General features: G+C 36.6%; 1 protein-coding gene across 5 annotated transcripts in view; it reads left to right on the forward strand.

Moving 5' to 3' along the window:
- MLLT10 (MLLT10 histone lysine methyltransferase DOT1L cofactor) overlaps positions 1 to 27,060 on the forward strand; it is a 122,222-nt gene that overhangs the window by 35,837 nt on the left and 59,325 nt on the right. For 4 of the 5 annotated variants that reach the window (XM_056484046.1, XM_056484045.1, XM_056484049.1 and 1 more), the window contains 5 exons: positions 2,775 to 2,878; positions 6,752 to 6,845; positions 8,790 to 8,885; positions 20,189 to 20,284; positions 25,893 to 26,148. In XM_056484046.1, coding sequence (XP_056340021.1) covers positions 2,775 to 2,878; positions 6,752 to 6,845; positions 8,790 to 8,885; positions 20,189 to 20,284; positions 25,893 to 26,148 — 646 coding nt within the window. The remainder of the gene's footprint in view (positions 1 to 2,774; positions 2,879 to 6,751; positions 6,846 to 8,789; positions 8,886 to 20,188; positions 20,285 to 25,892; positions 26,149 to 27,060) is intronic. The other variant, XM_056484048.1, reaches the window with a different exon arrangement.

Genomic DNA, 27,060 nt, shown 5'->3' on the forward strand with positions numbered 1-27,060 from the left:
GTAGCTGATATGAGTAAAATAAACTATTTCTGAAATTACTTTTTGCCTTACAAATTTTTTTGCCTCACTTTCCCTTCTCTCTTTGCTTTTGCAAAGAAGGTTACACTTTGAATCTTTGAAGGGAGACTACTGACAGTAACATAAAGACAGCTGTGCAAAATATATATTTTGCCTTTAAAGGAAATAAGGTATTTGTTGTGTTTTTGAGTAACATTTCCTTGCTGAGTCAAAAGCTTTTGCTTCTTTTCCAGTGAATTTGGGAGAGTACTCTCTTTTCTTAAAAGCTTTGAAGAAGAGTACAGCTGTAGGTGGTGGGACACAGTTTTAAACTTCCACATTTCAGAGAGTTCAGAAGTGTAACATTTGTATGGATTTGCAAAAATACATGCAACACTTCTTTTGTGAAAGAAAGACAGAAGTTCTCGAGCTTCTGGAATTGTTTGCGTGTTTGAGAGAATGTGCAAATACTAGAAGCTCAGCTGTAGAGAGCTTACTGTCAGAATGGGAGGGTGAACTTCTTTGTCCCTGTTTCATAGGGAATACTAGGAAACAGGTTTAATGCCTCTCATCACTATTGAAGGAGAGTTCTTTGAGCTTCTTAAAATGAGTAGTCAGTCCACCATGTTACGTTTAAACTTGTTCATAAATGTAGTTTGTAGTAATTTTTCAGTCATTTTACTCTAAATTGCTCAAAGAGGTCCCAAAACAGACACACTACATGTAAGGTAAATACTGAAAAATGGAGTCTATGTCTTTAGTAAGTGGAATGCTTGTATTGCTTTTCTTTCTGAGCTTCAGTGAGGAAAAAACTTAATGAACTTGAAGCAAAACTCTGAAAAAAACAGAAAGTAACTGGAGATTGGGTTTTATGGGGTTTGTTGAACTCTCTGTTTATAAAGTATCTTACTTTGAAGTTACTTACACTTAATATAATGACTCAGATGTTGATAGATCATGACCTTGTTCGTTCCTAAAATCTAAATGTGTCAGGTCATGGTATGGAAAGGTAAAAAGCAGCCAGTCTCAGACCTTGTCAAACAACTGAATTATCAGTGTTCACCACCTTGATGTACAAAAGAAGCAAGGCAAAGAATTAAGTAGGATTATCCCCTTTCTGATCTTTTAAATGTTAGGTTATAGGGTGTGATTTTAGGATCTATTAGCTTTTTCAAGTAGTGTGGAAACTGTACAAGAATAACTCTCTCTCAAGTCTTGCACATTAACAAAAATGTTTCAGTTAGCTGACACCTCCTGTTTGATGTTGTTCTGAAGACCTCTGTAACAGGCTGTTCTGATCTCCGAATTTCACTCATTTTCCTGTCTAAGTAATGTTGGTTTTCCATTCTGTATTTTTTTTTTTTTTTAATTTCAGTGGTCTTTAGTCCATGTTTTTCCACAGTGTTTTCTACTACCCATGGTTGATGTTACTTTTATTTATTATTCTACTCATTCTCTGCCTCACTGAAAGGAGGTTGTGAATAAAATTGTAGGTCAGTTAAAGTAGAAACAATTTTATTTTTTGGCATAAAGAAGTTTCTCTTTTCTCATTAAGTATCTTATAATGGGGTTTCCACAGAGGTAGGAATGTCCTTAATGTTTGATACTCAGTGAGGTTCTCTCATATAAAACCACTTAAACCACCTCAGTGCTGGATGATACTTTTATTAAGAACCTCTTCTTAAGTTGTTAAGTTTTACACGTGAATGTGGTATGATACAGAATCTCTCTAAATGCTGTTTCAGTAATAAGAACAGGAAAAAGTGAGAAGATATTTAGTTTTGCCTGATGTTTCTCCCTGGAGTACTAGTGAGAGTTTGTAGTGACCACTAGTATAGTAGTGAGCTTCCATACAGTATGTATCCATATTTATCCACGTGTTAAAAAAAAAGAAAAAGTATTGAATAATGAGGAAGAATTTGAATTTTTTGTCTTAATTTCTTTCTTCTGTTTTACTAAGAATGTTTTTGAGAAGATTAAAAATTGCCATGGCATCCCAGAAATAGAAATAAATTGATAGAAATACTATGAAAAGATTTCCAGGTAGTGATAATTTATTTTCATTTTAGCTTGTTTTGGAGGTTGAAATGGGTTTGGTATACTCATCTAATCTTTTTTACGGAGGGTTCTTGATTGATTAATTTACAAATTATTCATGGGGTTGTCCAAGCCATGCTGAAATAGTCATCCAAACAAAGCAGAGTACTATTAAACACTAATTTAATTAAAAGTAGCTGAACATCATATGAATATTGAAGCATGCTATGACACTTCTGAAAATTCTTTGTACCAAATGTTCAAATAAGATTTCAAGTTTGCAGATTTTTTGTATGCAATTGTGTAGCTATGGATATAAACTATATGGCACATTGTACCATTAGGCACTCATGTGATGTTTCTGAATGCCATGAATACAGGTTATGTTAAATGAATATGAAAATGATTGAGACTTAAAAGGACATAAACACAAACTTGAAAGCAAGGACAGTTGGGAAGCCTAATGCTGTTAACCCTTGGCTGTTTAACCCTTTGGCTGGTTGACAGTGGTATGAAATATAAGCAAATTAGTATCTGTACTGCCTTAACATTGCTGAAGTGTTACACAAATCCCAAGAAACTACCAGGTGATCTCCTTTTGCTAACAAGCATGATTAGACTTTCATAAAGAAGTTCTTATACTGGCTTAGCTGCAAAATGCAATAGTTCTCAACCTAGAATCTCTTGTAACACAGAATTAATTAGTGTGCTTATCAAATTAAGTGTTTTCTCTTTAATAGACATGCTATATATGTGATGAACAAGGCAGAGAAAGTAAAGCAGCCACTGGTGCTTGTATGACGTGTAATAAACATGGATGTCGACAAGCTTTTCACGTAACATGGTAAGTGTATTTTATTATTTAATATCTCTGATGGTCCAGAAAGAATCAGTACACAGAGTGTAATGAATAAACTCCTTATTTAGTACATCTTTGAGTAAAGAAGTACAGGAAAGTGGTTTGTTTTTATAATAGCGTTTACTAACAGTATGGCAGTGGCAACATAGATTGTGCTATGAGCTGCAGAAACTGTCTGATAGTACTCCCTTGAGTGGTATTAAATGATGTGTGCTCCTGTGAATAAGTATAGGGGAGTTTGAGTTTTTTTCGTTTAGGTTATTTTTCTTAGAGGATGTTTAATGGGGTATGGGAGTGTGAAGACATTGTTTGTCAGCATTGCCTGCTAACTGATTTTGGTGTTTACTTTTGGTAAATAAGTGGGAAAATTACTGAGGTGTACTTAAAAATGCACACTCATCCATTCTGGTGTGGATTTCCAAACATTTGGGAGTAGCTCACCTCACTGGTTTTATCTAAATGGTACAAATCATCCTGAAATATTCAGATTTCATTTGTTACTGCTGGAGAAGAAAAGCTGTGTTCTCCATCACCTGATTCATTCCACTTCAAGATACTTAGTTTTTCTTATGTTCTGGAGGTGCTTGTTTCACTTTATGGACATCTGAAAGAGGCTGGATAATTAGATTAAACCACATGTCAGCAGGTAAAAGGAGGCAAAAAGAGTTCCACTCCAAAATTTGCTGGCATTATTTGTTTTTCCAGTTTTAGCTGGGGTTGTTTTACCATAGCAGGCAGATTTATATAGGCTAGCTAGCTACATAATCTATGGATTTACCTGTCTGTTTTATGACTGCCCCAGTATGCTGCTTCATGACCAGTTTAGTCAGGGAAATGGTATGTGCACATCAACTTAAATCACTTAAATGTATTTTCTTCAGTGTATCCAAGTGATAATTTGTATGTCTTGTGGAGATCTTGAATGGTTTAATTCCATTGTTTTGGTGCTGATAATCTTGGCAATTCTTCATTTATTTTTTTCTTTTAATTGCTTGATTACTTCACAGGTTTTGTTCTTTCACAAGCATCTAATTCTTCATTGGATGTGATCAATATCAAGTTTTTTTTTTTTTTTATGGTGAAAATGGATTGTGTTCCTCAAACTGTGCATACCATGTAAAGGGATTATTTACAGATGTGAAAAAATGTATACATCCAAGGGCTTGTATGAAAAAGTCTATTTCCTTTCAACCACTTGGATACATACAAGAGTCCTTTTCATGATTTTACTTCATTCCAAAACTCTGTTTTCAGTGGATACTGTGAAGAGCATGAGACTTAAGTTCAAAATTAAAACAGCTATCTTGCCACTTTTTAGAATGTTTCAGTTCAAAAACGTGGTCTATACTACGAAATGATATCTAGCTGGAGAGTAGTATGACTGGAGATCATTAGAGGCTTCTGTAATATTTTTTAAAAATGGAAGAAAAATGTGAAGACTACTAGAAATCCAGGGCAAGGTGTATCAAATTTGGATTATCAGTACTATTGTCTAATGAAAAATGAGCTTGAGTGCTTTTTTTTGTAAGAGAATCTAGAAACAATAGATCTTTGCTTAAAAATATCCTCTTAAGTATTTTTTCTAGTTGGTATCAGCTGTAGATGTGCATGTATTTAATATTTCTGGGTTTTCCAAGAACATATTTTTAAAAATGTGTAAAATGAACCACATTATATAGTTTTTTTTTGTTTAAATACTCCTGTGTATAATTTTGACTGTAACATTGCATTATTATGGTGGCTTGGTTTGAAAGACAAATGTCTGGCAAGGAAGGTGGGAGCCTCCCTTAGAATGGAGAGTATGACCCTCCCCCTACGAATTAGTATAACTTTGGAATTAAGGGTCTTTCAGGCAAAGATATAGGAGAAGGAATAAAAATTCCTTACTAGTATGTATGTGTATAACAAGGCAAACAAACAACAGCAATGGCAGCACAACAAGCAAAAAGAGAAAAACCAACTGCAAACCCCAGCAAACAGCCTCTTCTCACGCTTTAAGCCCTTTCCCCTTGGTGCACTTCCGGGCACAGCCACAAGGGGCGCTGCTGGCTCCCGGCCGGCATGGCAGGTGCGGTGATTCCCCCGCGGCTGCAGGGGGCGCTGTGGGGCGGGCTCGGGGGCCGGGAGGGGAGGGGTGGGAGAAAGGCTTTGCTTCACAAACCCCCTGGGGCAGGGCCCTAGAAAGGCTTTGCTTCACAAACCCCCTGGGGCAGGGCCCTAGAAAGGCTTTGCTTCACAAACCCCCTGGGGCAGGGCCCTAGAAAGGCTTTGCTTCACAAACCCCCTGGGGCATGACCCTAGAAATCTTTGCTTCACGAAGCCCGTGGGGCAGGGCCCTAGAAATCTTTGCTTCACGAAGCCCGTGGGGCAGGGCCCTAGAAATCTTTGCTTCACGAAGCCCGTGGGGCAGGGCCCTAGAAATCTTTGCTTCACGAAGCCCGTGGGGCAGGGCCCTAGAAATCTTTGCTTCACGAAGCCCGTGGGGCAGGGCCCTAGAAATCTTTGCTTCACGAAGCCCGTGGGGCAGTCAGTGCTGGTGCCCTGGCAGGGCCCTCGGGAGCAGGCAGCTGGAGCGGCAGGGACGAGCACAATCCCGGAGTGGTAGATGAGATGTATCAGGAGCTCCTCAATTGTAGCTGGAACCGCTGGGATGTCCCGGCAAAAAACGAGGAGTAATGGCACAGAAAACAGGCGGGGGGCGGGCAGTTGCAGCCCGCCTCCCGAGCATGGCAGATCTCTCCCTTGGGGCGGGATGGGGCTCGGGGGTGCTGGGGTTTCCCCTGTTTGGTGTTAATAAGAGTGCAGAGGCCGCTCTTTGCGGCAGAGCGCTCACGGTAGAAGAAAGGCAGCAGGAGACTGAACCCCGCAGTGGTGATGAACTCCCCCCACAGCAGCCTAGCCTCTCTCCCCTCCCAGTGCCCAGAGCTCACCAGACTTAGCAGCTGCCCCAGCCCCCTTTCTTACAGTCCTATACCCTGGTATCTGCCCCTCCCAGAGAAACCCTCAGATAAGAGAAGTGCAGCCAGGTGCTCTCCTCCCCTGAGTTTGGCAACTTCTTTTGTCTCCCTTAAGTACTCAGTAGTTGTTGTCTCCTAGCAACATATGGGAGAAAATTCCCTAAGAGAACGAAACAAAAGAAAGAATCCTAAACCTCAACATATGGGACTGAAAATTATACGGAAAATGTAACTATTTGGTTTGTCAATATCTAAGTTGGTTTTGATAAAGAAAATATATCAACACTACAAATGGTGAAAAAGAAAATTGTTTTGAAAAATTGTAGTAGGATAAGGTAATAATCCAGGCAATGCAAACTGTAAGTGTTGATTTTTTTAAAAGAAATTAGCCTGCTATAGTATTTAAAACTAGTAAATACAGTTCTGTTTGCTATGTAATTTAAGTTAGATTGAAAAAAAAAACCAGTAATTTTCATGGCAAATCACAGAAGCATATATGTAAGTTATGAAAAAACTCTTACTTGGAGCTGTGGTATGGTTGTCTTAAAAGCTGTTATTTCCTTAGATTTTTTTTTTCTTGATTTTGAGCAAAGAGTCATTGCAGATTGCTTTATTTATTTATTTGTGCAAGCAGCTGCATAGTAAATGTAGATTTGCAAGCTGTAAGCTTGTGTAAATGGCTTAAAGATTCTGAAGAAAGACAACAGGCCAGAGCATGAATTATGCATGTTTTTCCTTGGGCTACAGAGGTTGGTTATGTGCTCACATGCCACTGGAAGTTATTTGCGTGGAAATCTCTTATTAATTGCAGATATAAGCATCTATGTGTTATCAGGTGTGATATTGTGGTACAAACTGGAATAAAATGCTTTTCCTTGAATGTTGTTTGGTTTATTTTTAGTGCACAGTTTGCAGGACTTCTTTGTGAAGAGGAAGGCAATGGTGCAGATAACGTCCAATACTGTGGCTACTGTAAATACCATTTTAATAAACTGGTATGTATTTATTAAATTCTATAAATAAATGTTACTGACTTATTTTTTTTATTCTGAATTGCCATTAGCACTAGAAATAATATTTTCATGTAGTTCAAAAAGTAGATTGTATTTCATTAAAACAATGTTTTAATCACAGTTATAGAAGTACTAGCTGGAAATGTTTTTATAAGTGGTTACTTTATAGATGTGTGGGTTTTCCCCCTCTGCCAGAAATAGCATGCACATTTAATGTTTTTTTTTCATTGAGTTCCTGAAATGTTTTCTTTTGCTATTTGTTTAAGTGCCTTTTAGGAATTCAGTTCGTTTTGGAATAAACTAGAAAATACTGCTTGTAGAGAATAAAGAAGAAGCACTCCATTTCTTTCTGCTTCTTTACTCTTCTGCCCAACCTCTTTTGTTCTATCTCTCACTGTGTAGCCAGTGAGTATTCCCGCCTTACAAGTTCTCTGAAACACAACCTTAAAGAAGTGACTTGAGGTTTGATTTTTAAAAAGCAAACAAGTCATGAAAAACATTGAAATTTCTCAGTTAATGCAGTAGGTTTTGGATCAGAGCTCTAGAGTCTTTCCTTTCACTTCTTACCAATTTGACAGTTCCAGGTATCTGTTTCTGTGTACATGTTGCGAGTGTGTGGACTTTTAGGGCTCACTGATGTTTAAAAAATGTTAAAATATACAGACTTATGTTCAGATATTGTTGTAAGTATAGTTTAACTTGCAGATTACTTATTTTCACTGCCAAAAAAGTTGAATACTTGGTGTGACTTAGGGTGCAGCGAAGTAAAAACACAGGACCAGTCAATGGTTTTAGTTTGTAGAATAATTTAGTTTGATGAGTTTAGTTTTGTGCTTTTGTGAATACTGATGAAATTGCTTCATAATGAAGATAAGTTGGGGCTTTTCTAGGCCCTTACTAAGCTGAGACTTTTTTTTTTTAACTGTTTTGAGCTAAGTTTATACAAAAAGAGCGAAAATGGTCTCTTATTTAGTGGTGAAGGCAAACCCTTATGCTGCTATGCCTTTGATTTGAATGTTGCAGTGCTGCTATGATTGAGAGCAGGTGTGTTTATTTAAAAACAAAGTTCAGTGATAAAGTCATAACTCTATACTTTACATGTAATTATTTAGCTTTCCCATACGAAGCTATAGTGGTAAGAACCGTAAAAATTGTTTTAAGTGTTTAAGCTTTTTCTTTAGGATTATTGTGACTGTTAATGCCTGGTAAATACAGGTGCTTAGTATTTACTGCTGAAGGTGATGAATGTTCTGCATCTACTATTCCACTGAAAGCTGGTTGACAAAAGAGTGGCCTGAAGTGTCTTTAAATGCTTCCTCAGTTACTAGAAAACCAACATTTAGAGCACTGGCCCAGCATAAAGTATTTGCAGTTCTGAACTAGACTCTCGAACATTACAGAAATACAGGCAATTATATCTGCCACTTATAATCACAGACATGACTGTAGCATTCTGTATCCTGGATTTTAATCAGTTTTAATGAAAATATACCAGACAGATCGCTTGAATAATAAATGAGTCATGAAGTCACCTTACAGTGAATTTCAGGCATGTGTCAGGGCATCACTGTGGCTTCACGTGATGCTCATTTGAGCAGCATCTTTTTTGTTTTATGTTATGAAAACTTGAAAATGTGTCTAGCAGCTTTTAATCTTTAAAAAGTGGCATATTTCATTTCTCTTTGGAAAGCGTATCTTGCAAATTTGTGGGAGGTGTAGAAGTTGATACAGGGATAGGCTTTTTTCCTGGCGTACATTCAGTAGTCTTGTGAATTTTAGTGTCAGTAATTAGTCAGCTTTCAGTAACTGAAGCATTGAAATTTTTTTCCTCAGCCAAAAAGCATCTTGTCAGTGGAAATGCTTTATACTTTTTATTTATTCAAATGGTTCCTTTTCTCTGTCCATAAATATATTTTCTCTTTTTAGAAAAAGAGCAAACGGGGATCTAATAGGTCATATGATCAAAGTTTAAGTGATTCTTCCTCTCACTCTCAGGATAAACATCATGAGAAGGAGAAAAAAGTAAGTGGATTTGTCGTTGCTAATTGTGTGGCACATCTGCTTAAAAGTAGCACTTTCTGGTAAATTTAATTTTTGCTGAAAGGTGTGAAGAAAATCTTGTTCTGAAACCCTGAATAATAAATAACACGTGATAAACCATAGTTTCTGGCATCCAGTGAGGAAACCTCTTCAGGTGCATGTGTATATGCTCTTCCCTGTTTCTGTTTGTATTCAGTTTTGAGATACTGAAGCATATCCATTGGGAAGGCTGTTCCATGAAACTTCCTTTGCCTTAGTTTTCTGTTAGAGCTTTTCTTGTGTACCCTTTGTGACTACATGGGGAAGAAAACCAGCAGTAGACGTTTTAGCAACTGTGTGGCTAAACACGTGTGTAATTCCGTATGTTTTGACCTGTTGTATCTTTCCTGTTGTATCTTTCTCTCATCAAAGAGCTGACATCTCTTCTTGACACATTTTATTGGTACCAGTGGTCAAGCCCACTGTGCTGGTAAAATATCTTGTTACTCACCTGGGAAATATTGCTGTGAGGGTAGAAAGAACATAACTGCCGATTTCTAATGTTGGTATATTCTTTTAATGATTTGACTTTGCATATTATTAAAAAGATAATTTCAAATCTGTGATGATTACTGTTTTAGGTTTTTATTACTGCTGCATTAACAGTTGCCTGTAGGAGATTTGTCATCTAAATTCAACAGAGGGTGATAACAGACACAATAATGCAAATACACTTTGGCACTTTTTTTAGCCTCTAAGGATACATGCAAAACTGCTTACTAGCACACATTCTGTACAAATAGCTTAATAGGTTTTTGTGTGGATGTGGGTAAACTTAGTTTTACGTTATTAAAAATCATTACATGAAAATTGGAATCAAAGAATCTTTTGACCAAGTATGTATTATACAAAGGAGCTATATTTATAGAAACAGGAAATTGAATAGCAAATTTCAGTCTTTAGACTCTTAGTCTCCTTAATATTTGATTTGGATTTTAAGATCCCTTCCATTTTGGATGAATATTGATTGCCAGTTGTTCTTGGGTAATCTAAAAAGTCTAATCTTTAGACTTGTTTAGTGATGTAGGTGAATCATTTCATCTTTATCTGGTAACGCAGAAAAGAGTGTGAGCTGTGATGCTGTTGTACCTCTAAATCTAAATTTAAGCTAAAATAATAAAAGTATGAGATTTTGGCAGACTTTTTTTTCTTTAGTAACATGTTGGTAGAAAAAAACAGTTCTGAATTACAAACTACAGATTTAGCTGCGCAGTAAACCTTACTAATATTTGCCGTATTTTTTCTCAGTTTTTCACTACTATCATAGTTCAGGACATGTTTTATCAAAGTGCATGCATGGATTTTTACTCACATTGACAAAACTTGTAACTTGGTGGGTTTGTGGTTTTTAATTTTATTTTGGGTTTTATTTTTTGTTTTTCTTAAATGAATTTGACTGAAGATGCTATGCTTCCCAAGTTATACTTCTGAAATCTACAGGGTACACTTGGAGCGAGACTTTGAAACTGATTGTGTTCAGTCAATGGTGTCAGCTATTTTTCCAGCTTATGTTGTATATTTGATTTACTGTATGAAGTTATCTTGGAGGAGTAGAGCAGTTTTTTAGGGTGACTTTCCTTATTTCCTCTTTTGTAAATCCCTTGAGAATCTGGATTTCTGTCGGATTACCTTAAATATTTGGATCTTTCTTCGCAGATACAGTAGTGTTTGTGTGTGTGTGCCACCCACATCCCCCTCAAGACTACTGTAGTTTCTCTTTTATCTTTCATCTTTGTTCTTTGGAAATTTGGATAATGTGGTCTGTAAGGCATCCTTAAAGCTTTCTGTTTTGCCGAGCAGTAGCTGTATGAGTTGTGGTTTGGAGACACTTTTCTTGCCAAGACCTCAAAAGCTATCCATTTGTGCATCTGAAGTACTACACTGCAGTAAGAGGAGGTTGGTCTGAAAATGTTAATATAGATAACTGTCATTTTTTAAAACAGACTCAGCTGAAAGCCTATGTTTCCCTACCATAGTATGTGTTTAGTCTCCTCTGGCCACTCTGCTGACAAAATCGGTAACAAATATGTAAGGGTGTAATAATAATAAAAAAAAACCAAAGCCTGAACAAATATAACCAAACCATTGTTATGATTTAATTTTCATGATGATGTTGAAGCTACAGAATACATAGCTTCGTTATATCCTGCTTACTGCTGCCTAAGCATTGTTAGTTTCTGTGGCAGAGATGCTATTTAGAAATGATTAGTGATGAGGCTATGTCCCTTATAAAGAGGATTGGTAGTATGTTGCTTGACATTCCATTATAATATCCCTTTTCTTCAGGGCCCAGGTGTTTACTCAGGCTTTCTTGGGAAAACTTACGCCACCATGAGGCTGTGGAAGAATGCCTTGCTTTAATGTTACTGGCACTCTTATATTTGGAAGTACTAAAGAAGGAATTAAACATATGTGGAATTGACCTTTGTATAGTAGAAGTCTTTTTTTTTTTTTTTTTTTTGCTATTAATGTGAAAATTAGGCGTTAGTTGCTTTGTATGTATATAACTTCTGAAAAATGTGAATATATTATGTAGTAAGTTACTATATAGCAGCTGAATTACACAGGTGCCTTTTTTATTAGAAGTGCTTTAGTCTGAGCTGAGCAGGAAGGGAAAATTTAAAACTGCTGCAGTGGCGCATATAATGTAAATTAAACAAAAGAGAGCTTGTGATTGAAGACAGCAGATGTCTAAGAAGTTGTGATTGAAGAGGCAAAAAGAATAAAATAGTGATGAGAAGCCTCTTGTCAATATCACAGAAGTTGGAGAGCTTCAGAGGAGGACCTAAAATGCAGGACCCAGTATAAGTGTCCTAAACATTGAGCTACTGATGTATTGTGAGCATCTTTTTGCTGCTTGCTTTGTTCTTAAAGAAACATTACAGCTTTCTGATTTTGTGGCTAGAAACTTGAATAGCTAAGAGGAGGTTGTGGCAATGTGTCACACTCTGCAGGTTCCACTGTAGCTGGGAGTTCGGTTGTGGGGCCCATGGGAAGGGAAGGTTTAAAGCATGTCTATGCACTGAAAGTTTCTGTAGGCTGTGTGTTGGTTTGGAACTGCCCAGACTTTGCCAATATGTTGTGAAGGAACCTATGCTTATGTGTCAGAGCCTTGAATTTCATTTGGGAATAAGGTGCTTGATGCTTTTTAATGAATTGAATGCACTGTGTAAGCTGTTGCAAGGTATGTTGTAAACACTCAGATCAGGAGTTCCCAGGGCATTTCCTCACTGTCTGAATAACTGACTGTGAAAAGGTAAAATGGACCTGTTATACATCACAAAAGATTCTAAATAGGTAAAAATTGGACCAGATTGCAGGTTTTTTGGTTATCATTCAGTATAAGCAGTGGTTTCTTTTTTATCTTAGAAAACAACAACCAAAGAGCCTGTTTTAGTCCCAAGGAGTCACTTTATAATGTTGTATAGAGTGTTTTTCAAAGATAATTCTAATTGCGTCATTCCTCTGTGAATTGCCTCATTTCATAAACTAAGTGATGCTACTTGAATGTTTGGGGTTTTATGTAACTTTTTAGTGAGAAAAGCTCCAAACTCATCTCAGTACTGCAGTATTCCATTGTATTTTTATTAAATTTATAACTTTTGTTAATCACTTTAATATAGTTGACTGTTTCATCCTTACAGCTGCTGAAAATTTCAGATGCTTCAGATGTCTGAAGCAAAGCTGTAAGAACGCTAGAGATAACTAAAAGTGATTTGCAGCCACTTTGAAATAAGTTCACTTTTAGTAATTGAAGTAATACTAGATAAATAGTGTTTGAATAAGGACTGTGTGGTATCTGTGTTAGCTTACTCCAAATTCTGTCTCGTCAGAGGGCAAGAAGTGTGCCTCTAAAACACCTCTAAAAGCAGGTCTATAAATATGAACCACATGTATCTCAGTGTATAGATACACTAATATCTATCCAAGATGCAGAACCCAGTTCCTATTTCCTAAAATTGAGTTTTTGTGTGGGTTCCATGAGTTCAAAAAGTGTATGTCTTCATCCTTCAGTCTTCGCTGCTGTTGCCAATGAATAGCATTTCTCTTCCTGGGTGCCTGTTTTTCTTTTTTAATACATGTCTTAATGTCAAATTCTGTTGAAAGTCTAGCTGTTTGGGAAAACTGTCAGTGTGTGGCTGTGTAAACAAAATTTCATTAGAAAGCTGCTCTATTTGAGTATATTTAGTAATAGATACTTTTATCTGCAAGATTAAGAGGGAAGGTGACAATCTTGTTTGACTTGTTGCTTGCTAAAATTCTCTGTTAACTTGTGCTGTTTTCTGTGTATACTGCTGTCATCCTGATAATCAACTGCATCAGATTTACTGGAGCTGGCACTAGCACAATGATCTCTTGTGGAGGTTGAGAAAAAATACGTAAGAATATAAGCTGATTTTAATTTATATTTTCTTTTATTTTAGTAAAAGTAGAAACTTTTTTGTCTCAACTTTTTGACTCAGTTCTCAAGATTATGGTGTTACTGATTTGACTACCTCATTTTTTTAACCTTACAGTAGCACATCATTACCAAAAAAAGAGTAATGCTTTTTATTTTACATTAGTACAGCAAACACCTTAATAGTATTAAGCTTTTGTCAGCTGGGATTAGTTAATTATTATAAAATCAAAATGACAAACATACCACCTCAGGTATACCTAAAAACTACTCTGCAAAATGTGGAATTTTGTAAGGCTGCCTAGGTTGCAACTGTCTTTTTCCATCTCAAAGTACGCATTTTAGTCTCTGACTTTTACTGTGAAAGAAAATAAATTCAAAACCCCTAGCCAGCAGCTCATCCCCACACAACCACTTGCTCATTCTCCTTCCCTTATGGGATGGGGCAGAGACTCAGAAGAGAAAAAAAATGAAAAAACTTGTTGGTTGACATAAAGACAGTTTAATAGGTACAGCAGAAATTGTGCATGCAAGCAGAGCAAAACAGGGAATTCATTCACCACTTCCCATGGGCAGGCAGGTGTTCAGGCATTCCCAGGAAAGCAGGATGAAGGCTCCATCACATGTAACTATTACCTGGGAAGACAACTGCTGTCACTCTGAACATCCCTCCCTTTCTTCTTCTTCCCTGACTTTTATATACTGAGCATGATGCCATATGGCACAGGATATCTTTGGTCATTTAGGGTCAGCTAGCCTGGCTGTATCCCTTCTGGTGCACCTCCAGCCCACACACTGGTGGGGTGAGAAGCAGAAAAGGCATTGGCCCTGTAAAAGGATTGTTCAGCAAAAATGAAAACATTCCTGTGTTATTAACATTGTTTTCAGCACAAATCCAAAACAGCCCCACACTAACTAGGTGAAGTAAATTAACTCTATCCCATTAACAATCTGCATGATTTCAGTTCTTATACCTTATTACTGTGAGAGATGCAGGAGTAAAAGATGCTTCGAAATACCTTTTTTTAGGCTTGGGATCCTGGATTAATACAAGATTAGTAGTACTTTGACTTTGTAACAGTTTCTGGGAGGTGATCTGGATACTTTTTTATGAGTGTGTATATTTCACCCCTACCGTGCTTTGGATTCTGGTGGACCACATTCAGTTAAAGATGATCTAGGATGTTAACCTGACTGAGACAGGAGAATTGAATGGATTGCTTTTGTATTCCATTCTGCTCACCTATTTTGTGATATATATTTAATAGATACCTTTACATTACCTTGCAGACAGTGGAGCATTTCATAGTATGTAACACAATACATAATTTAAACTTGTAATTTTTATAGGAATGAATGAAGGTGAGCACTGACAATACATAGTTGCATTGATTTAGTTATTCTTGCACCATTTTTGAAGTGTAAAGTGCTACTCGAGTGTTTGGCACTGCATATTCGTTACTAACAATTAATATTAAACTGTGCAAATAACAGAAGCAGTGTATTTTAGTGGTAAATATCAAAGGAGTAGCCCATTTTGGATAAGAGTTGGTAGCCTTGCACCTCATAGAAGCTTTGGATGGCATTTTTACCATTGATTCTTGAGTCTTTTTACCATTGATAGTTAAAATTATGACCATTATTCCTTTATTTCAGCGAGGCTTTTGGGTATTTTAAGTAATTAAATCAAGAACTGATTCTTAAGAACAAGTGTCATGCTTAGAGCTGTATGTGTATGAATAATGCTGGCAGTAGTGTCCCACCTCTCCCTATAAACTATCTCTTGCCTGTATGCTTTTATTACTATGACTGCAGCAACACTGCTGCTGCACTGAATTTTTTCTGCTGTGGATTATACTGTTCAAATGTTAGCTAGATGAATGCCTGAGCAAGGGCTGTTTGTATAAAAACAAGACAAATTAGGTTTTGAGTTTGAAAGTTGGGGAGTGTGGTCATCTTTCATTCTGCAGTTATTGTGGCTATATTACTAATAGCCACTAGTCCCAAATAGGAGTCCAAGCAGATCTGGTCTGTTACTTGGGATGAGCAGGAACCATGCACAGCTTTCCATTGAGAATGTTAGTTGTGATGTGACAGCCCAGGATTTACAGTCTTTGGTGATACAAAGTGCAGAAAATCTATAAGTGACAGAAGAACCAATATGAGTTCTGTCTGTTAATAGAACATTCTGATACATTAGAATTATTTAAGGAAGTCAGACAGCAGATGAACAGTTAGGGGTTTAGGCATTCAGATGATTTTGCTTACAGTAGTCAATAAGAAAAGTAGGTTTCAAAATGTTGTTGATGTTTAAAAACTTGAAACAGCCAAAGGTAGTGGAGGATAAGGATTTTTGTAATAGAGAAGGCATAAAATGCAGTAATTCAAGGTTAACCCAAGTAGTTTGGTCTTGAAGGACTAAGCACTGGTAGTTGTTGATAGTGTGCATGTGTTTTATTTCTTCCAAAACAGAAGTTAGTCTCCTGTTCCCTGAGCTCTTGCTTCTCTGTTCTGCATCTGTCTCTTGTGCCTGTTACTGCCCATCTTACATGTTCCTTCATAGAACTAATGTAGCTCACTAAAACAATAGAAAACCCTCCACTTGGTTTTTTCTTGCTGCTGTTCAGCAGTGTGAGTGGGCAGAGGGAAGGTCTGACAAGCTAAGCACTCTGAGAAAGGTGAGAATGGGGTCAGAAAACCTTTTTCTTCCTTTGTAACAGTGAACTGTTAAATTCTGAACTTTGGAATGTATTTTAATCAAATAAACTCCTGTAGAAACCCCTTTCAAGAGGGCTGTGAGTTCCTGAGACAAAAATGAATTGCAAGTAGGTGTAAATACCTTCAACAAGTTAAATGATACTTCCATGTGGAAATGTTATGAATTATTAATGCCATTTAAAAGAAAAGCTGAACTCATTTGTTTCTTCTGTACTAGAAATAATTCTGGTTCACTAGAAATGAGCTATTGTTCTCTTGCGTTATTCATATTTTCCAAACTTCAGAAGTCCAAAGTTTGAAAAGATACATTTTATAACATCTCTTCTTCTGGTAACAGATCAAAATGTAGTTATACATGTATCCTTAATTTGATATTTTGATGAGATGCTTGTCTCTTTCACTTATCTGACAAATGTTTCTCTGAAAGTAAGTTAAAAAAAATGAGTGAGCAAGTTTTGATCTTTAGAGTGATGAAACAAGTGAATGAGCTGAAAAAAAGTATTGGAAGCGAAGTGAATTTGTGAAGTCATGTAATAATTTTGTAGATTGAATCTTTGTGGGAGAAACAGAAACAATCAGAATGTACTTCCTTCCCCTTCTTCATTCCCCTACCCCCTGCTCTACAGGAAAGCAGTGCACAGAAGGTGCTGTAGAGTTACAGAAATTTTGCACCATATTTGTTGTGTTGTTTAGCAACATGTAGCTGTTGGAGTTAAGATGGGATTACATAATTCTTTAGGTAAGAAACAAATCCAAAAATGAGATCCTTGGTAAGAAATAAAGCTTTCTGATTAATCATGATGTATAAGCTCAAGGCATTTTGTATTGGTATTTAGCTGCACCATGAATCTGGGCTCTTCAAGTTGTTCAGGATGAATATTGTTAGAGATGCTTACCCAATGGCTGCATGGCAATCATCCCTTATTTTCCTTAGAGTAAGAAAGATTTCAGGAGCTGTGTGAATCTGGTCTGCTCAGTTATCTTACATGTGAACCAAGATTAAAGTTTCCTTTGTCAGTTTTCTCACTGGCCATTTATTTTTTTAATATATTCTTGGAATTGTGTCTTCTGCTGAATCTTGGTTTTACAGAATGTACAGATTGCATTTATCAGTTCTGCACAGGAGTTTGGAAGATCTGAACTCATTCCTAAGTATATAAATGGAATATGTGTGTTCTCCTTGCCGTTAAAGATCCCTTAGCTTTCACTCACTGGCAATATTGTTTTCAGACCTTGTTAAGAGTAATTCCTGTCTTTTATTTTCCTTATAGTAAACCTTGTAAAAGATCAGACATTTGATGTCATTACCTTCCCTAGAATGGGAGGTTCCCATGTGGTTTTATGGATGAATATTTATCTTGGTCAGCTGTTGCTACTTTTTCTAGAGTTTTTTTTAGAGCTGTGACTGAATAGAGATCTTACAAAAGTGAAGCATGCAGAGTTATCCATGAGGGGCTAACAGTTAGTTGTTTTTCTGGCAGTAGGGAAGATAGATAGTTTGTATAGCCTTTGAGACAGACTTGATTGAAAACTGTCATATTTGTTAAATATTGTGGGAATTCATGTCCCTCTGTTAATCCTTTTCTGAATTCCAAAGTGGGTATTTCAGACCTCTTCTTATACTTTTTATACATCTTTGTGGTAGAAGAGGGTGCAACTGCAAGAAGTCATTTTGTGTGAGCTACATCTCTTCAGCAGTCTCAGCAACATGTTGTTGAAATGTTTATTCTTATCAGTGTAAAAGCTGAGCATTTCTTTCAAGAGATTTTCCTGCAGTGTTCTCCAGTTATTTGATGTTGTATGCATTTGAAGTCAATTCACATTCAGAAGTAACACTTCTCAACTTTCCTTGGGAAGAAAAAGGAGAATTAAAAAAAAAGGAGAAATGGTTAGAGGAGGCATAACCTAAAAGGAGGAGGAAATGTAGTGTTAAGGACAGCAGATGTCTTGTGAATGAGATATTTGTATGCAGAAGGCCTTTGGATGGGTTACCCATGCAGTGGCTTTGAGTGGAAAGCTGTAACCATGGTAAGGTGTCCTGGCAAACTTTGTCTTGATGGTTTGGATCTGGAAGAGGAATTTGATTTGGTTGCTGATGCTTCACTTTACAGAAGTCAAGCATATTCTTTCTGGACACAAGGGTTGTTTATGCCCACTTCCTTCCTGCTGTTCTGGTGTCCTTGTCCTTCCTGACACCTCCTTATGTGTCAGGACTACTCTTGATTTCAGTATGCTACTGAAATGTAATTTGAAGTCCTGCTAAGTGTTCCTTTGATCAGAATTTTATGCTTTTTGCCTTTTAGATGAAATTAACAGTGGAAGTAAAAGAACAGTAGAAAGTTGACAGAAAAGATTGTAAAACATGTTCATTTAAAAGTTTTCGTATTGTTTACTGGTATTGTTGTGAAGTTTAATCTTAAAGTGTACCAAAGTCATTGTCCCTTGGCTCCAAAATTATAAATAAAAAAATTCTTTAGGATTATTTGAATTTCCCAGTAGAATGATGAAAGCCAAAGAAACTCTGGCAGTGGTTAGCTGCCTCCTTGAAGCTTGTCTGGGGTTCAGTGAAGTTGTTACTCAAGTTTTTCTAAACACATCTACTGATGATGTAATAAGTTTGGTAGCTTAGCACTGGTGAAAATCTTTTGTATCAAGAGAATCAATGGATAACATGGCAGTCTTGGTATAGATGCTTCTGTTTTTCCTAGATTCCTGCTTGCTTTTCTGTATGCCTAGCACTTCAGAGACTGTTACTTTTAAGATGTATTGAAAAGACTGTGCAGTGCATTTTAATCCTTCCTTTCCACAGTAGTTTTTTTTCTTTCTAATGTGCTTTCCAGGTCTAAAAAGAGACAAACAAACAATTTCCCCTCAAGAAAGACACAAAAGAAAACAAGCACAACCTCCCTGATCTAAAGCTCCTTCAACAAGCCTATATTAGGTTTTAAAGATTTAAAACCTACGTTATGGTATATGTCATTGTAATTATGACATCTGCTTACTCTGTTATGAAGGGAAGAACTCAATATTTCTATCCGTGGCAGAGTGTGCCGTAGGTTCACTTGTGTGTGTAAAAACCCCAAACCTAGAAATCCCCACCAACTTTTTAAAGATGGTTGTGCAGTTGCTGTTGAGCATAATTAAAGAAATAAAATGCTTGAGTGCCAGTAGGTTCTAAGTAACTTTCTCTCACAGCTGCAGTTTCTTTGCATCTTCTGACACTAAGTAAACCGTATTACATTGTTAAGGAAAATAAATGACTTGTTTATGATTAGACAGGAAAAAATACTGAACTTCTGTGTTCTAAGTTTAATCATTAGTTTTGTCAGACTCGCTATTTTTGTATAGTATTTATATAAACTATTCAAACAAATACAATTTGGGTCTGTAATCCTCCAAAAATTGATTTTTGCCAGTATGAAAGACTTCTGTTATACTGTAAAGGCTCTGGGATAAGAAGTCATTTTCTCTCTGTTGGCACAATTTTGTTCACACTGCCAATGCTTCATTCATGTTTTAAAAAATAAAAATTAAACCAAACTGATTACATTCTCAGCTGTTTTAGGAAGCACATTTGATTTGTATAGCTTTTGATATTTTATTCAGTTTATATATGGAAAATACTTATTTAGTCTGTAAAATGTATATCCCTTTTTGGAAATGAAATCTAAATCAGATTTCACATTCTTATGCAGGGAGATTGTCAGTAGGGGAGCCAGAGCTAAAACTTTGCATTAATTTACATTGGTATCCCAACAAAAAATACTGTGCAGGTGCAGAGATGCAGAAGGTTAGAAATCTTTGGTGAAAAATGAATGAAGATCTTTGAAATAGAAGCCATATCTGTTTTTATTCTAGTTTATTTTGTTGATTAAGTGATTATTGTAAAGATGGGTTATTATAACAACAGTGCATTCGTAAATGCTGGTTATAATTGAGAAATTTCAGTTTATGCACTCTGAAAACAAACATAAATACATGATTTGCTTTTATGAAATTATATTATGAAACTTAGTACAGGACATTATTGCCATCTCTCTTCAGTTTTGATAACACTTGATGCAATATAGACTGGGTTATGTTAAAGGGGAAGCTGAACTGAGTTTTTATTGTCTTTTACAACTTCTAGAAATATAAAGAGAAAGATAAACACAAGCAAAAGTATAAGAAGCAGTCGGAATCGTCGCCATCTTTGGTTCCATCTCTTACTGTAACTACAGAAAAAGTAAGTCAATGTGTTTTTTCTGCTCTTCCACCTCAGTTACTTCTGTCAAAATTTCGTGATGTAATCATTCCACTATGTATGCAGGAACTTTATAATGGGATAAATTCTATAATTATCAAGCACTCTTGGTATTTTTTCCTGTAAAGTAAAGTCCTGAAATACTTGGAGGTTTACCATATAGAGGAAGGCTTAGACTTTTTATACTTAAATTGTGAGTCAGGTGCCAGTGATACTCTGGTAAATTTGACTTAATTGAGCTGTATTTAATAATTTGAGAAATTTTAGAAAGTCTTTTCTTCAAAATTCACTTTATGCTGACACTGAACCTGTAAGCATTTAAAAGTGGTAGTTATGAAATTACAGCTCACGCTTCATGTACTTAAAATTTGCCTTATTAGCAGGTTGTTCTGTTAGGTTCTCTGGCCTTTCCTTCCTGTTGATGTGTTAAAAAAATACAGCAGCAACATACAGGGTTAAATGATGACAATTCTCACTGACAGTACTCAGCAAGAATCACTTTTGCTAAAATGACACTAATGTTGGCATTACAGAGTGAGAAGTACTTTTAAGAGTTTTCTGATTTCAAAGTTGGAAAAAATGTGTCCCATTCATGTGGGGATGTTTGACATCAGAGTCAGGGAGTCATGGTTTGAATTGAATTGTGCTTAGCACACAGATCATTGTGTTTTAGCAAAGGTGTTGAGGCTTGTGTTAACTGTGTGTGGTTTGGTTGCTGAGGTGTTACATTCAACAAATGTGTGTTTGCATATGGTACACCAAGACCTCGTCAGGATGGGGTGAAATGATTGAAATACCAAATTCCTCTGGTCTTAGGAAGTATTCTCTCAACTAGAGGTATCAATTTCAGTAATAATCTCCAAGAAAGTTAGTTTCTCAGTATGCTTTGCATGTTTCTTTATTCTCAATAATAAGATTATTAACTTGAGGATTCATACCTGCTAACATCCCATTATTTGTAGCTCACACTTCTGTTAAAAGTCTCGTTTCTTGTTTTACTGTATTTGATGCTATTGTGTCGAGTGAGACTTTGTAGTCAGGGATTTTCAAAACTCTCAATAACTCTCTATTAAAAAAAAAATAGAAGAAAAGGTAGAGTCAGTTTACCACTTTGCTGGCTTGATTTAAGAGCAATTAGAGATTGCAATCAGTGAGTGTGACAGTTTCTATTGAAATTAGGTTGTAGAACACTTCGAGTAGTATTGACTGGTCCACATGATTGGTTATTTAATTTTATTAATTTGCTCCTAAACATACTCATTTAGATTCTGAGACAACTTCTAAAATTCATAGCCTGTAAGAGAGGCTTTGTGGAAACTTGTATGGAAACTTCTTTAAATTTTGCAATCTTTATTTAGGTTTTATACTATGTAGAATCTTATCTTTCTTGAATTACATCCCTCTTGTACTTTGATTATCTAATCATCATAAGTTTTACAAAAAGTCATATTACTGTATTTCTGTAAAACTTAAAGAAATTATATGGAAATATTTATTATCTTTTGCATCCTGCCTATTAGAATATGCTTTTAATGCCAAAGACACAGTTGGAATTTGTTTTTCTGCTAAGCTTATTTCTGATTGCTTTGTCCTCCCTGTGCTCTTCCTAATTACAAGGTTTACTCATATGGATAGTCACAAGCATGAGCTAGAGCAAACACTAAAGTGAACAGAAAATCTCTAATTCTAGAAATTAATATACAACTTAATTAAACTAAAACAGAATATTAATTGTGGAATTTGAATATCATAATGCGCTTTTACTTTTATTTGATCTTTTGCATGTGCGTTTTCTTTACCAAACCTGTTTGCTTCATTTATTGCCTTTTTTTATAGTGCTTCAGATCATCAGGAAAACTGGTGTTCAGTTTTTTATTGGTGTTTTTATTGGAAAGTGGGTGTTCAGAGGTTCCTAAGTGTGATTATCTTTTTTTTTAAAAGTATCTACTGGATATATGGAAGTGATTTTTTTTTTTTTTTTTATTGTTGTGGCTAGTCCCTTCAGTTAATTTTTTTTGTCCCAAGTCCTTTTAACACCATTACATGCATTTGCTTTTCTAAGTTATAAACTCATAATGTGTTCCTCAAAACCTTGAAATTTTAGTAACGAAACAAGCTTTATTTTTTTCCAAGGTGAGTATTTGGTTCAGAATATTGTATTAATGTATTACTTTTATGTGTCCTTTTACATAAAGTTGCTAGAATTTATTTGAACTTGATCTCTGTTTCACTGCAGTCTTGGTATTGAATGCATGACTTTATCATGGTGTATAATCACTTCTGCTACCATAACGTTCCTGTGGGGGGAACTGAAATTTGAAATGGAATTTGTTTTTCCTTTTTAAAGATGTTACACCTTTGTAAATTCAGTGGTAATGGCCATTTATACAGGTGATGTCTTAGAGCATGTTTTTATCTGGATCAGTGGTTTTTAGATGGAATCATGAAAGGTTGCATGATAAACTCAATTTACCTTCTGTTAATGTAGTTGAATTGCTTGTTTGTTCTGCAGAATTTAATTTCAAGAAATGTTACTTTAACAAATCTTACAAGGGTCCAGCCCCTGCTATTTTGAGAGGCACTGTTGTGCATCCCTGTAATGTCACAACAAATGTTGTTCAGTCTGAATCAGTTAAGTTTGAGAAAGTTTGAAATAAGAAATGCCTGATTACTCCTTGATTAATGTAGTAGCACTACATTTTTTCAGTCTTGGGACATAAATATAGAATGTTTTAAGAAGACCTGCAATAACTTACGAATTTGAATTCTTTGCTGCCTCCTCCTCTGCCTGCCTTCTTAGTTGGGAGGAGCCATCAACCCCATATTTACTCTTGGTAGAAAACTTCTGTCTCTCCTTTTGAGCTTTGGCTCCCTCCAGCTATGCGGGGAGATGGGAGTGAGGGTTCGTCACTGGTTGCTTCTGCAGCTGCTTAAGGAGAAGAGTTCTCCCCCAGCTCCAGCATCCCTCCCATGAAAGACAGTTCTTTGTGAACTTCTCCATCATGAGTCCATCCCATGGGCTACACTTCTCCAGACTGCTGCAACATGGATCACTTCTCCACGGGGTGCAGTCCTTCAGGCACAGCCTGCCTCCAGTGTGGATCTCCCACAGGGTCACAAGTCCTATCAGGAAACCTGCTCCAGCATGGGCTCCTCTCTCCACAGGTCCTGCCAGGAGCCTGCTCCATGGGGACACAGCCTCCTCTCAGGCATCCACTTGCTCTGGTGTAATTTTCTTACATGGGCTACAGGTCAATTTCTGCTTCCCCGTGGATCTGTGTGGGCTCTCCGTGGTCTTCACCATGGGGCTGCAGGGGAATCTTGGCTCTGGTGCCTGGAGCACCTCCTGCCCCTCCTTCTTCACTGACTTTGGCATCTGCAGAGTTTGATTCTCTCACGTGTTCTCAGTCTGCTCTTCTCTGGCTGCAGTTACATCTGCCCAATAACCCTTTTTTGTTTTTCCTTCTTCAGTTTATTGTCACAGAGGTGTTACCACCATTTGTGATGGGCTCAGCCCTGGCCAGCATTGGGTTGGTCCTGAAGCCGGCTGGAATTAGCTCTTCTGGACATGGAGGAAACCTCTGGCAGCTTCACACAAGTCCCCCCTGTAGCCCCCCCCCCCCCCCCCCCCCCCCCCACCAAAGCCTGACCATGCAAACTCAGTTAGTTTTGGGAAGGTTTTTGGATTGGTTGGTTTTTGCTGTGACTCTGTTCTTACCATCTGGTATTTTGGTGCAGAATTACTTGCTGTGGTCTTTCCCTTTCTCTTATGAGGATACTGCCTTATACATCTGCGTAGGGCTAAAGGCCACTCAAACCTTGGAACGCACTGTGTATACCAAGTGTGATTATTGCATGTTTACCATAAATCCCCAGAAGTTTTAAGACTTGCTGCAGATGGATGGTGTAACTCCTCAGGGTGCAGAGAGTGATAGATGGAGAGCGTAAAAATGACAGTAGCTCTCTGTGCTTAGGTATATTTCATCATGTTAGTGCTCATGATTCTCTGAGTAAGCATGTAAATTTCAGTACACCTTATAGCACCTTCTGAAATGCAAACAGCTGTGGGAGCAAAATTTTCCGAAGCAGAACTGTGTTGTGCATGCATATTCTTCAAAATCTGCCAGGAGTGGGATTCAGGCTTGCAGTCAAACCAAATCACAGCACAGTGTTTGCAAATTAATGTCTACTTGTCATTGCCTGGCCTGGTATGCAAATAGATTGAAATATTTGCTTTCCTCGTCTTGTATATTTAGTTGTCTTCTGTCATTTGCAACTGAAAAGTAAGGCTTATGTAAATGTCTTAGCTATTTTAGTGAAATATGGAAAACTTTGTATAGCTGCTATGTAAAGCTTTATGTAAAGATGAAGAAACATTCTGTTGTAGGCCTAAATTCAGCAAGCATCCCACTTGGGGCAGGGAAAATGTGTGTGTGCGCTCAATTTTAAGAAGTATGCGTTTTTGTGGTCTTTAATGGAGATAACTGTAGATACTATTTTAGATTCTATTCTATAGAGAACTGAAAAACGATAAGCTCGTTTTGAACAGATGAGTAGCTTCTAGGTTTGATCCATATTTTTTAAGAAGCTTTAAACAGCTATTTTACTAGATGGCTTGATTATAAATAACAGTAGAATGTTTTTCTTTTTCCTGATTTTTTGCTTTCATTTTCTTTCATATGTTATTAAAATTCTGTTACCACAACTCTATTCCAACTTTTTTCTGTCATGAGAACAATACTACTCCCTTGTATGGTTTCCTAATGTTGTGTATGCAGTTTCCCTGCCCACCTAATTAATTATTTTCTGTGAAACCTCTTTTGACTGTGTTTACCAATAGGAGCAATTCTGGCAAAATTTAACAGACAAACAATGGACATAAAGATGAAATTTTTGAAAGCCCTGTGGAAAGTGTATGAGTGTAGGAAAAGGGCCAGAATTCTTGGGGTTGGGGAGGGGTTGAGGAAGAAATTTGCATTGGGAGCTCAAGAGTTTTTGTACTTGTCAGAGAGCAGGTTTGAAGTAATCTTGTCTTGATCAGGTCTCTCTCATGTGTCTTCTTTACTTGGTGATTCTTAAGAAATTGGATGAATGGGGGATGGTTTACATACCAGGAGGCTGATTTTGGTTTGTTGTTGAGGCTATAAAGTTGTAAAAATCCAAGCTCTTAGGCTCTGATGCCTTCAACAGTTCTACTGCTGATGGAACAACATTTTCAGTTTAACAAAAAAGGCATAAAATTGTATGTTCAGAAAAGCATTAAAAGTTTATTTTCTAATTTTTAATTTTAAGCATAAAATAACAATATCCTGTTTAAATAGACTATAAATAGACTCCTGAGATTTTTCCATTTGCCTTAGTGAAGTAAAAATTTCAACCGAAGCCATTGTGCATTTTTTTCCACAAAATCATGTTTTATGCACTTCAGTGCTGAGAATCTTCACAGTTCAGCTGCTGTAATTCCTGCTCTTTCTAGCAGTAGTATTTGAACACTTCTGTGTTTATTTGAGAGAATGAGATCCTTTAAACAGTTGTTACAGTTTTTTGTGTGACTTGTTTCTTTAATTTCTTCTCTCTTTTAAAATAACAGACATACACAAGCACTAGCAACAACTCCATGTCAAGCTCCTTGAAGCGGTTGGAAGATACCTCAGCTCGATTTACAAATGCAAATTTCCAGGAAGTTCCTACACACGTTTCAACTGGAAAAGATTCTTCAGAGGCTAGAGGGTCAGAGAGCAAAGGGAAGAAATCTGCAAGTCACAACTCGGGTCAGAGGGGAAGAAAGCCTGGTGCTGCAAGAAATCCAGGAACAACAGTGACTGCAGCTAGCCCTTTTCAGCAAGGTACTGGTTGTTACTTTGTAACACAACTTCTGCTTTGTCATGATTTAGAAATTTTATGGATGCATAACTTGAATCTTTTATCCTCTGTACTGAAAATGTTATTTCACTTTAGGGAAAAACCTGCACATTTTTAGAAGGCAGAACTGATGCTTTTGTTCAGACTGTTAGGGTATTCTCTTTAGCTGCAAACAGAAGTGTCTTTATGTGCCAGAAATTTAGTCTGGGGTAAACTTTATTATGAATTTGAGTCTAGATGTTTTAGCTCTTTAAGGGAGTAATACTGATGTTTTTTAGTCAGTACACTGGCTAAAGAACAGAACTGGACTATCTAATGCATAGGATGCATTGGCCCCTCAATATTATTTCAAGATGTAGATATATAAAGTATATAATTTTCTTCAGAGTGAAAGACCTTTCTACTTAATTGTTCTGTCATTGAAATATATAAACAAAAGGTGAGTATGTAAAAGGTATGTAAGGTTTCTTTACCTTAGGTAATACAAAATCTTTTATTTTTTGAACTTGCTAAAACCCACTTACATACACTATGAACCCTTCTAAAAAGCAAATTTTATTATGGCATCTTTGTCAGAGCTGAAAAAAAAATGATTAAAAAAATTCAAAGGATTTAAAAAAAATTCCTTAATTATTAAAACATGTTATTTGGAAATGCAGTAAACTAGGCCTTCTATAAAGTAATTTCTAGTAATTTTCACTGTGTGTGTGTGGTGTCTAGTAGCTGACTGTCCTTTATGCTTTGTGATGTTGATTTTTCTTTATTTATGCAGTAAACACTTAGCTGTTTCAATATTTCAGGGTTTTTTACTTGAAAGAAGGAGTGCTTTTTTGTTTAAATTCTCAAAGCTTTGAAAAGTGCCTTCTGGAATTCTTCATTTAAAGAAAAATCTTACT

The sequence above is a fragment of the Oenanthe melanoleuca genome, chromosome 2, assembly GCF_029582105.1.
Source record: "Oenanthe melanoleuca isolate GR-GAL-2019-014 chromosome 2, OMel1.0, whole genome shotgun sequence".
NCBI classification, from domain to species: domain Eukaryota; kingdom Metazoa; phylum Chordata; class Aves; order Passeriformes; family Muscicapidae; genus Oenanthe; species Oenanthe melanoleuca.